The 12,744-nt window shown below is 40.3% G+C and overlaps 1 protein-coding gene across 1 annotated transcript; it reads left to right on the top strand.

Annotated features, from left to right (window-relative positions):
* Positions 1-26: 26 nt before the first annotated feature.
* Positions 27-12,111, top strand: PPWD1 (peptidylprolyl isomerase domain and WD repeat containing 1). Its single transcript, XM_083703557.1, has 11 exons — positions 27-221; positions 1,504-1,606; positions 2,204-2,304; positions 2,863-2,983; positions 4,625-5,072; positions 6,242-6,432; positions 7,605-7,794; positions 8,359-8,540; positions 9,026-9,107; positions 9,794-9,976; positions 11,780-12,111. The coding sequence occupies exons 1-11, from the start codon at positions 59-61 to the stop codon at positions 11,921-11,923; spliced, it is 1,908 nt and encodes a 635-aa protein (XP_083559683.1). The 5' UTR covers positions 27-58; the 3' UTR covers positions 11,924-12,111.
* The last annotated feature ends 633 nt before the right edge of the window (positions 12,112-12,744 follow it).

Here is a 12,744-nt window from a genome sequence, read left to right as displayed (position 1 = left end):
GCGGGCGGCGCGCTCTCAAGCGCGTCACTACCCAGCGCCGGGAAAAAGCAGAGTCAATATGGCGTCCGCGGAGCCGCCGCGCAAGAGGAGGCACGGCGAGGGAGAGGAGGGCGAGGCGAAAGGAGAGGAAGGGTCGGAGGAGGAAGGAGGGAGAGAAGAGGAAGGAGACCGCTGGGTGGGCCCTTTACCTGGGGAGGCCGTGCAGGTGAAAAAGAGGAAAGGTAAGGGCTGGGGGCGAGGAGCGGGGTGTCAGCCTCTCTGGACAGGGCGACTCTTCTTCAGCACTTCGTCCCTCCTCGTGTTTCCTTCGGAGCCTCTGGTGTCGGGTAATTCGCTGCACGTTCCTTGGAGACGTGTTTAAATTGAGTTGCAGGCAGACCAAGGCTATTTGCTGCCCAGTGTGGGCACTGTGCTTGCGGATACCTGGCTCGGTGGTCATTGATCTGTACGTAACTAACTGTTCAGGGCGTTGCGAGGTGCACCTGTTATGTCTCCTTTGCGCTCTTGACGCTTCTGACTTGACATGCTCTACCTTGCATGACATCCCCCGTAAGAGTGAAGCAGTTCTGTACGTGATGCTTAAAAAGGTAAAGGTAAAGGACCCCAGACAGTTAAGTCCAGTTGCAGACAACTCGGGTTGTGGCGCTCATCTCGCTTTACAAGCGGCGTTTGTCTGCAGACAGTTTTTCCGGGTCATGTGGCCAGCATGACTACGGAACACCGAAACCAGAGCAGCACACGGGAACACCATTTACCTTCCCCCTGGAGCAGTACCTATTTATCTACTTGCACTTTTGGGATGCTTTCAAACTGCTAGGTTGGCAGGAGCTGGGGCCGAGCAACAGGAGCTCACCCCGTCACAGGGATTTGAACCGCAAGCCCAAGAGGCTCAGTGGTTTAGACCACAGCGCCACCCACGTCCCTGTCCCTGTGCGTGCTTACCTGGCAGTAAGTCCCCCTGAAAGCACTGGTGCTTACTTCTCAGTAAATGTGGTTTGAGTTAGGTTACAAGTTAAATAATAGCGTATCAGGCTGGAATTTCCTTCTCCTATACTGTAGTGGCTTAAATACCACTGCATGTATTTTTATGCCTCGTCAAATGTTCTGGAGATTTTAAAATTCATTTCAAGTGGCACAGGTTGGGATTCTAATGTTTAAATGTATCTCTGTGTACACATGCATGCATGTAAACAATCTCTTCATTCAGTTTCACTCAGCTTTATTTTTATGGATACTTAAGTCATGTGAACAGTCTGAAGTAGTGCAGGCCAAGCACAATTTTGCTGCTTGTGTGACAACTAGGGCTGCAGTTATGTGTACACTTACTTGTTTGTGTTGGGATTAAGCCACACATAACACTATGATACAGCTACACAGCTGTTCTCATACCACAGTATTGAAAGAGAAGTTTGTTCAGTTTGGTCTCTTTTAAATCAAAATAATTTGAATAACATTTTTGAAATGGAATATGATTTTTAGGAAACAATATTTCTTTATTTCTAGTTCTTGAGTTTGAACATGTCTACCTGGATAATCTCCCCAGTGCTTCGATGTATGAACGCAGTTATATGCACAGAGATGTCATCACGCATGTAGTATGTACTAAGTAAGTCTTTTTCTTTCTTTCTCTATTTTAAGTATTGTAGAATTGGACCGGATGTATGTTTCAGGAATTGCATCTTGCCTAAAGAGTGCTTCGTAACATTCCTGGATTGCAGGGGGTTGGACTAGCTGTCCCTTGGAATCCCTTCTAATGCTACAATTCTATGCTTCTATAAGTGTAGCATAACTTATCCTGCTTTTTAGCTCCAAGCTTAAAAGGGGGAAAGTTGTGACATGTCTTTGTTGCATTGAGTCTGTTTCGAGCATCTCTGAAGTGCGGCACAACTGTAAGAACCATCTCTAGAGTTTCAAACTCTGTCGGAGGACTTGAGACAGTCCATGTTGTAATATGCTTTGGAGACTCGCCCAGGTGATCTTGTAAAGCCCAGTGTGAAATGGAATAGCATCTCTGAGGTTCAGCATGTTGTATTAAATCTCTTCCCTCTCTTTGGGGAATAAGTAGTGTCCTAGTGACTGTACCTGTGATTTGGCTTCACAGACTAGCCAGAAGCTGCAGACTCCTGTGGAAGGTTGCTAGTGAAGCAGAGATCTAGGTGTGTGGTTCTTTTATAATATGAAGGTTATATGCTTGTACCTTCAGGACTGATTTTGTAATAACAGCCAGCCACGATGGACATGTCAAATTCTGGAAGAAAGTAGAAGAGGGAATTGAATTTGTTAAACATTTCCGTAGCCATTTAGGTAAGTTACTGTGTTTGGTATTTTCTTTTTCCTTTTTCAAAAAGAATATATTATTATTTCATCATTTAAATATGCTTTATAGCACACTTTAAAAATCCATACCGCATTTTAAAAATTGGGTTCTCTAAAGTTACTTGGCTTGAGTGATTAGTTTTTGTGAAATGCACCAGTAGGGTAGCCAGATGACAGTGGGTAGATAGTGCTCCTGCACCTTTAATAGTTGCATAGAAGAAGACATTTCAGCTGGTGTGCCTTGCATGACAGGCAGCATATCAGATCAGATACTATATGGAGAACTGAGATCAGAAGACTGCAGAAGCTTTCAGTCCATATTGTGATCTTTGAATCCCAGCCTTCTAGGGCCATTTTATACATGACTATTCAGGAATAAATCCTACTGAGTTCAAAGCTACTTTATCTGTCCCTGCAGCTTTAGTTTGTGACATAACTCAATCTGAAGCATTTATATAGCAATTATGATTTTGTTCAATTTTTTTCTCAAATGAAGAGAACTTATTCTCTGTAAGCAGACTATTTCCTTTCTTTTGCTCACAATAGGTGTTATTGAGAGCATTGCTGGTAGTTCAGAAGGTGCATTATTCTGCTCTGTTGGGGATGATAGAGCAATGAAGGTTTTTGATGTGGTGAACTTTGATATGATCAACATGCTGAAACTTGGGTAAGTCACTTTTCTTTTTTAATGGTCCTGGTAGATTTCTTAGTGCTTTAGAATACTTCGGTCTAAGAGGTAATTAGTTGTGATTGATTATGGCACACAAATAACGGTGACATGTCTAATTGCTGGTATATTTTAATAAAGGAGCAGGAAAGAATACAGCAAGCAAATACAGGGTTGCATTACATTGCATATAATCATGAATTGTGAGGGGGACATTTATCAGGAAAAATGTAAAGCAAATTAAATTACTTATTTTAAAGTTGCAGTTATTTTGTTGAATTCAGATTCCTTGAGATAAGACATTGAAGAAAAATAAGTATTACTCTCCTCCTACAGCCTTACAGTAGGGACGCGGGTGGCGCTGTGGGTAAAACCTCAGCACCTAGGACTTGCCGATTGCATGGTCGGCGGTTCGAATCCCCGCGGCGGGGTGTGCTCCCGTTGCTCGGTCCCAGCACCTGCCAACCTAGCAGTTTGAAAGCACCTCTGGGTGCAAGTAGATAAATAGAGACCGCTTACTAGCGGGAAGGTAAACAGCGTTTCCGTGTGCTGCGCTGGCTCGCCAGAGCAGCTTCGTCACGCTGGCCACGTGACCCGGAAGTGTCTGCGGACAGCGCTGGCTCCCAGCCTCTAGAGTGAGATGAGCGCACAACCCTAGAGTCTGTCAAGACTGGCCCGTACGGGCAGGGGTACCTTTACCTTTACCTTTTTACAGCCTTACAAGTGCTGCAAAGCACACCCAGAGTTTCTACTTAATGCATGTCAGTTCAGGTGGAGTCTTGCATGAAAAAGAGATGAATGTGCCGAGCTGCCCACCTCCATTAAAGTAGCTGGGTAAATTAATGTATCTGTGAGCTTCTTATGTGTTCTTCAGAGTTCATGTCACAGGTCATGCATATGTGTGTGGGAGAAGGTCCTTGGTGCAGTCTGTATGAGAAAGAGAATTTATGTCCCGCCATTCTTGTTTCTCTCTCTTAAAAAGAGAAATTTTAAACACAATGAAAAATGCTGGTGATGCCACAGGTGTTAGATTAGAATGCTGTCCACATGCAGGTCCCAACGCACTCGATGAAGATCATGCTTACTTATATCACTGTAGTCAGTGGGATTTACCTACCAATCATGATTAGGATTTTATTGTTTCAGTCCAATCCTGTGCAGTGATTTACTGAGAATTTCTGTTAAGTGAGTGTTCATAGGATTTCCCCATGTGACTTGGGAGTGAGTTTTATTTAACACAGTGGGGATTACTTCTGAGAAAACTGCATAGATATGGGTTGCAAGTATAGTTAGCAAAATGCTAAACTGATTTTTAAAATGTTTGTTACAAAACAGTTTATGCTGGACTGTGTAGCTTCATGTAAGCTAAACAGAATAGCTTCATGAACTGAATATAATGAAAGTGATTGCTCTACAGAATAGGAATTATTATAATATTTGTTAATGAAATGGTCATCTTGTAGGAAATAATATGTTTTGCCTAAAAACCTTGTTAAATTAAAGCAATATTTCAAAATATTCTGGAGAAAAAGTATTCCATATGTTTTGATTATTATTAGCTTTTTTATTTAGAATATTGAATTTAAATATTTAATCTATATTCCTAAAATCATGCCAATCCAATTATTCTTTTTGTTTTAGCTACTACCCTGGCCAGTGTGAATGGGTGTATTGCCCAGGAGATGCAATATCTTCAGTTGCAGCGTCTGAGAAGAGTACTGGGAAAATATTTATATATGATGGTCGAGGAAACAATCAGCCACTTCACATTTTTGATAAGCTTCACACATCGCCTCTTACTCAGATACGACTGAACTCTGTCTATAAAGTCATAGTATCATCTGACAAGTCTGGAATGATTGAATACTGGACTGGGCCTCGCCATGAATACAAATTTCCCAAAAATGTGAATTGGGAATATAAAACAGACACTGATTTATACGAATTTGCTAAGTGTAAAGCATATCTAACTAGTATATGTTTCTCCCCTGATGGCAAAAAAATGGCTACTATTGGCTCTGACAGAAAAGTCCGAATTTTCAGATTTTTGACTGGGAAACTGATGAGGGTCTTTGATGAATCTTTGAGTGTAAGTATATATATATTTCAACATTCAGTTACTTGCCAGTACAGATGATTTTTTAAAATTTCTTTCACAGATGAGAAATACATATATACAAATCATCCTCTATAAAAGGAATATTTTCAGCATTACATTGCAATATCTGTTTAGTATTATTACTACACTGGCGATTTATTTTTCTTTTAGTTATAATCCTCATAGTATGTGGGCTAATAGACTGTAATAAAGATTCTGATCAAAATGAATACCATAAAGTTAACAATCAAGGAAAAAATAAATGGTATTTTTAGAAGACTTTACTGTTGTTACAAATGTTAACTGAATTACTTTTATTGTGCTTTTTAATCAAATTTTATTACTTTTAATTTGCTTCAACTCACATTACTTAACTGTCTAACTACTATAACCTTGTCAGATGCCAATATATGAATTGCCAACATTTTGCTATACATGTTGAAATATGTATTTTAATTATGTAAAGACACATGTAACTAACATTGTTGTATGTTACATAAATTGACCTCATTAGCACATAATACTAAACTGTGTTTTGTTTAGCCAAAATGTGGCTTAGCAGACTGACCATAATTTTTTTCTGGCAAGAAACCATGATGTGAAGCCGTGGATTCTTGTGGGCTTATAAACCATGGCTTGTTTTAATTCTGGTTTGATGTTATATTTTAACCATGCTTAACCATGGACTGTTTGACCATCTCACATTAAATACTGTCAATCTACAGAGGCAAGAGCAGCTGGAAAACAAACCAAGCTTTGGAGAAATAAGTTATGTTTTATTGGCTCATCTATGAGACTTGTGTTTTGAACAAATCATGGTTAAGTCAAGCCATGGCTTAGAGTTATGTGCAAAAACAGCATTTATGTGCATACTCAATCTCCTTTGCACATGAATAGATGTGGCATCTCCATGAAAATAATTCTGCCAACATTCCTAAACTCTTGCAGATAAAACTATACTAAACTGCAAAATAAATGAGAAAGAATTTAGGTGTTGTGTTTGATGGGCTATATTGATTTATTCATTGAACTTATAACCATTTCATTATATGTCTCAAAGTAGCTTACAGAAAAAATTAACATGCATTATACAGAATTTATTAAAAACAAATCCAAGTCAAGTTATACACATATTATAGGTAGGTGTCTTGTTTCTGTAGATGTTTACTGAGCTGCAACAAATGAGACAACAGCTGCCTGACATGGAATTTGGTCGGCGTATGGCTGTGGAGCGGGAGCTGGAAAAAGTGGATGCTGTCCGGCTAATTAACATCATTTTTGATGAAACTGGACACTTTGTGCTCTATGGGACAATGTTGGGAATCAAGGTCATAAATGTGGAAACAAACAGGCAAGTCTTGCTCTTATTATTTCATGTTAGCTGTACCTATGTTGTTTTGTTCAGGGATTTCCAAGAGATTTTAAAGAAAGAAGCTCAGCCTTCATAGGCTCTTTAATTGTTCCAAATTGATACATAATACAGTTAAATAGAATTGAGTTGGCGTTACTCATTGGGAGTGCTATAGCTCAGTGGTAGAACATCTGCCTTGCATGCAGAAGGTCCCAATTTCAAACGCTGACATCTCCAGGTAGGGCTAGGAGAGACTTCTGTCTGAAATAGTGGAGAGCCCTTGCCAGACAGTGTTGACTGTACTGAGCTAATTGGATCCAGTGGTCTCACTTTGTATAAAGCAGTTTCCTCTGTTCCTATGATCCATGTTAGTTAATTTATATGATTAGTGCCACCTGATCTGCTAGTGAAATGCTTACCATCTTTTATCACCTATGGGGAATAATGTATGCTTTTCAGAAAGTAAGCTCTGAGATTTTGGTAGTTTGTCTGACAATCACAACTCTGCTATGTAGATGAATAGCCATGGTTTATTGTTGGCTTATAAACCATGGCTTGCTTAAACTCTGGTTCGAACCCCACATCCCACCCACCCCCTGATATAGTAGTCCTGCGACAGGTTTAGAAGAAAATGGCCTTGTGAGTTGAACTGTACTCCCTTGAGACCAAGGTTAGCCCACGGAATGGAGGCCCACCCCCACCCCCCGGATGTAGAGATTCAGTGCCCAGTTTCACATTCCTGGTGAATGACGGTAGGGGACTATCCACATAATTTGCAGATTTCCATTGGTTAAATGATTCCAGATCATACATTTTCATCAGCTACCCAACTAAGACTCATAATATGAGAACTGATACTTTAGATAAGTTTTCTGATGTGTTATAACTGACACTTTTTCATTGTCCATTTGTATTAAGGGTATTACTTCCAAATATGTTTGTTAAGAACATAACAGCACTGCTGTATTGGGCCAGAAGTTCACCTAGTTTCTAAGCCCACAGTGCCTTCCAGAAGGTCATCGTTATCCCTATGATGTACTGGGGATCTTTGCTGCCAAATTAATCCAAAACTTCATATGATGTTTGGATGCAGGGTGCTCTGAAATATTACATATTAAAGGCAGGCTGCATAATGATTTTGAAGTTCACGAATTTTCCTTTCCTGCATGTAGATGTGTTAGAATCCTAGGGAAGCAGGAGAACATCCGGGTCATGCAACTGGCTCTGTTCCAAGGTGTCGCAAAGAAACACCGTGCTGCTGTTACAGTAGAGATGAAAGCATCTGACAACCCCGTTCTTCAGAATATCCAAGCTGATCCAACAATAATCTGCACCTCCTTCAAAAAGAACAGATTTTATATGGTAAGTTTATACCAGGGGATCTAGCTGGCACTTTTCCCACCCCCTGTAGGCTACTTTTAGCGGATGAGTGTGCTGCCCATCTTTCAGTCACCTAAAGTTGCCAAGTGATTTCCCCCCCTTTTTGATAGCCTTTGATATAATACTATTCACATGTCTTACAACTTGGTTCTAATTCTAATATGAATTTTAGTACATTTTTGTACTTATACCAAACAACTAGGGTGGGGGTGTCTTGGTGACTATTTCATTATGAGAAGTCCGCTTGAGGTGAAAATGCGGTAGAAACCTTCAAAGATACAAGGGTCACAGAAGCATGTCTTTAAAGCTAAGGCTAAGTTTAATATTTTTTGTTCAGATTTTTGCTGAGATGTTGACAGCCTTCAGATATTCTAAAAATATGCCAAAGGGCAATTCTTTTCACTTGGCATATGACCAGAAACAGTTTGCAAACTACAGCCTATCACTAGTTAGGAACAATATGTCTTTGGAACTACAGTGTATGATCCTTCCAATTCCATTAGTCAGTAAGAGAAACAAGGATGCTGCTGCTATCTTGTCCTTCAGTTTACCAAACGTGAACCAGAAGACACCAAAAGTGCAGATTCTGACAGAGATGTATTTAATGAGAAGCCATCTAAAGAAGAGGTCATGGCAGCCACTCAAGCTGAAGGACCCAAGCGAGTTTCTGATAGTGCCATTATCCACACAAGCATGGGAGATATACATGTCAAGCTCTTCCCTGTTGAGTATGTATATGAATACTTTTATATTTCCTTCCATTTTTAATAAAGATTCTCTTTATCTTGAGCTACTGTTGGACCATCCACTAGCACCATTGACAGAGCTGTACCTTTTCACTTGGTTTGCTTATGTTCCATTCCCTCATATCTATGGTACCACCATTTTTGCTCTGGTAAAGCATTTTTACCACTACTGCTTTCTCCTACATTGTGACAAAAGGAAGAAGCTTGTAAGCTTTCCTTTTTTCCATAACAAGAAGGCAGTTTTAATTTGTGATATGCACAATGATTCACAAAATGTGATCATGAATGAAGAGTTGTCTTCCTACTGAATGATCTGCCAGGTGGCTCTAGTTCTTTATGGATATCGATAGTTGCAGTCAAGTGCTCTCAGTTTCACTACAGCATCTACAAATACAGACTAATTCAAAACATTACCCTATTCCAGTGCACTAAGTACTATACTAACATCTAATACCTTTTAACTGCAGGTGTCCCAAAACAGTGGAAAACTTCTGTGTACATAGTAGGAATGGCTACTACAATGGCCACACCTTTCACCGCATAATCAAGGTAACTTTGGTATTAGTAACAATATTTCTGTGTTCTCAAATGTTGTTGAGCTTGTTAGACAAACAGGGCTGCAATATCTTTAATTTTTCCTGTTCCCTGATGGCTTATGCACATCATATTATTAAGTCCCACCCTACTTGTGGATTTTGCATTTGCATTTCTGGAGGATTTTGTGCAGAATTCCAAAACTGTCATCACAGCATATCAATCTATGGGATACAGTGGCATCACCACTGTAGATAAAATGGATAGACATTTTTTCTCTTTTCTTGGTAATACTGAAATTTGGATCTCTTAATGACACTGGTCAATAGTAGATTTGAGTCAGACCAAAAAAAGTACTTCACACAGTGCATAATTAATTTTCAAAATTTGTTGCCATGAGATGTGGTAATGGCACTGGGCTTTAAAAAGGGATTTGACACTTTCACAGAGGATAAGGCTACAACTATGGATGGTGGTCCTGATGCCAGTATGGTACTTCCTGGTTGAGAGGCTGTATGTTTCTGAGTATCAGTTCTGGAAACAGCAGCAGGAGAAGGCTGTTGTCTTCAAGTCCCGCTTGTGGGCTTTCTGGAGACATTTGATTTAGCCACCATTTTAAGCAGGATGTTGGACTGTGCCTAATCCAGCAGGGCTGCTAATGTCCTAAATTGTGATTTTTCTTTCTCCCCCTCCAAATGTAGGGCTTCATGATCCAAACTGGAGATCCTACTGGAACTGGAATGGGAGGTGAAAGTATCTGGGGAGGAGAATTTGAGGACGAGTTTCACTCAACTTTGCGACATGACAGGCCCTACACACTTAGTATGGCTAATGCAGGACCAAATACCAATGGCTCACAGTTTTTTGTAACAGTAGTACCAACTGTAAGTACCATGTCAGATGTCTTAACAATGGTCATTGAATTGCCTCTTAGTGAGTAGCAAAAGTTTTGAGGCTGTTGGTAGATGGAAGGGTATTCCATTGTGTCTATTGTCTACTAAAAGGATGAGGAAGCCTATGGACTTCCAGATGTTGTTGAACTACAACTCCTGTCATCTTGGGACTATTGATCATGCAGGCAATGCAATGCAAGTTATAGTCCTGTAACTGAAAAACCATATTTCCCATCCCTAGTCTACTTGGTGGTTATAGGGGAAGGAGCTGAAGGCAGCCACCATATTACATTAGCAGCAGAAAAACATTATTGTTATACTTTGTTTCCCGAACAGATGAGGCAATAAGCCTGTACGTGGCCTGTACCATTTCACTTGGGGGTGGGAGCACCCATGATTGAATGCTTCTCAAGAGACCCAGCATCTTTTGCTGCCCTTGACAGCCAGCTAGAATTTGTTACTATATGCTGTGCCTTATCTCCCAACTCAACAGAGTAGCAGGGTCTTCTCTGATACGGAATTGGGCTTTGAGAGCACTTGGAGGCATTGAGTTTGGTTATACTGTGATGCTTCCAAAGCTTACCACAATTGCAGGAATGAGCCCCTACCCTTCTGCTTGGCTTATGAGAACAGCAAGGAGACACATTTTTGTACAGGGTGCGTCCTTTAAAAGAGGCCCCATGGATACAGAGTACACATGTTCCACAGGGCCTCTTTTAAAAGACACCCTGTATATGTAACTGTGCTTCAGAGGGTTTGGAGAAGCAGGAAGAAGTTTGAAGTGCATCAGCATCCCTCTGAAACCAGTGCAAAATTGGATATGAGCTATTGCCCACTTCTCATTTTTTTGTGCATATGTCAGGTTAAGAGATGTTGGCTATTAGCAAACCCCGATGTTCCTCTGCAGACACTGGCTTAAAAGTCCAAATGGAGTAGTGCTCTGTAACACAGCTCTAATCTGATTACTTTTTTAAAATTAAAAACATATCTTGCCCTTCTTCTGAGTTGCTTGTGACATCCTATCCGTTTTATTCTTGCTACTACCAGATCTGGAAGCCAGAACTGAAAGATAGTGATTGACCCAAAGTGCACTGCAGTTCAAGGCTGAGTTTCCATATCAAGGCAGGGGTCCCTGGGCCAAGTCCAACGCTTGTCTTTCTTCCACTAGATAGGCCTCTTCTCTGTATGACTTGCATCCAGTGTGGCTGGGCAGGAAACTTCCTAGGTTGGGTCTCTCCCACCCCCGTTATCCTCTGGCAGGATAACAGAGACACGGGGAGAGGTTTTAACATCAAACCTACTACCCAGCTGCTCTCGTGGCTGCTTACCATCAATAGATGAGTTATCTGTTTCATATTATTGTTATGTTATATGCTGCCTTGTGAACCACTAGATTGGAAAGAGGGATACACATATTTAATATAAATAGCTTAAATAATCTGTTTGGTGAGAAGGTAGCAGGATTTAGTTCTCCTACCCCACCCCCCACCAAATGATCAAAACTTGTCCACAACCTAATGTGTGCACAGAAACTGTAAAGGCAGTACCAGTTTTGTGTCTATGGTTCATTATCAAGCTTGGGATATGTCTGTGGAAACTGCTTCCGTGCACATGTAGCCTTTTGGAGAGTTAAACGTGTCAGCAAACAAACAAGCATTAAGTGTAATAGTGTTTAATTACAGAGATCTGGTTAGCGATAGTTTACATTACACAGTTCTCAGTATAGTAACTTGAGATTTAATCATAATTTTCTCTTTCTTTTGCTCCATCAACTTGATATATGGCCTTGCACAGCCATGGCTGGACAACAAACACAGTGTATTTGGAAGAGTATCTAAAGGAATGGAAGTCGTTCAGAGAATTTCAAATGTGAAAGTCAACCCCAAAACTGACAAGCCCTATGAAGATGTCAGCATTATTAATATCACAGTGAAATGAAATAAGAGTTTTAAAGAAACCTTGCAATTAAGGGACTTCAAAAACTCGTATCTCAGTTTTTCTACTGTGGAAGGGTTGATACCTGTTCTGAAACTTTCTAACCATTATGTGTCCGAGGTGCTCTCATCTGTATCTTTTTTAAAAATGTTTTTTATACAAAAAATAAAAGCCAGCCATGTTAAGAAAAATATGCATCTTGTGTATATATTGCAATGATTTCTAGTATGGAAAAATGCTGCAGCATTGTGAGCAGCTCTGTTCCAGCACTGAGATATTTTTGTGTCTTCCAGCTCATTACCCACAAAATAGAATGGGGGGGGAGAAAGGTTTTTTTAGGGTTTAAAATGTATTTAATTGCAAATACAACATGTAACCATAATCATTACTGTGCATTCTTGACAATAAGAATCTCTTTATACTAAATAACATACAAAACAAGTGATAATTTGAGCCACTGATATTTGCTAATACTAAATAGGTATCATTTAAGTTTTTAGTGGAATTGTTATAAAAGGATTATAGTGATTTGTCCCTTTCTTAATCCATTGTTCTTGGAATTTGAGCAAGATTGGGAAAAGTTTATCTTTCCCCCCCTGGCAGATGGTTGCAGGGTGTGTACATTCCTATTTGGGAGGCAGCAAAGGTGCATAACCTTGCGACACCTTCTGGCAAACGACTACCAGATAATTCCCTACTTCCATCCATCAGCTTCCCTCCTTCATGGGGTGGAATCCCTGCAGTCTGTCTGCAGGAGAAAAGCAAAACTGTTGCTTCAGGGTGGGTTCATTGAAGAACTCGTGGTATGGGACAGGGCAGGAGGA

This window comes from Podarcis gaigeae (genome assembly GCF_964106915.1).
Source record: "Podarcis gaigeae genome assembly, chromosome: 11".
NCBI classification, from domain to species: domain Eukaryota; kingdom Metazoa; phylum Chordata; class Lepidosauria; order Squamata; family Lacertidae; genus Podarcis; species Podarcis gaigeae.
This window is presented reverse-complemented; position numbering and strand designations above follow the sequence as displayed.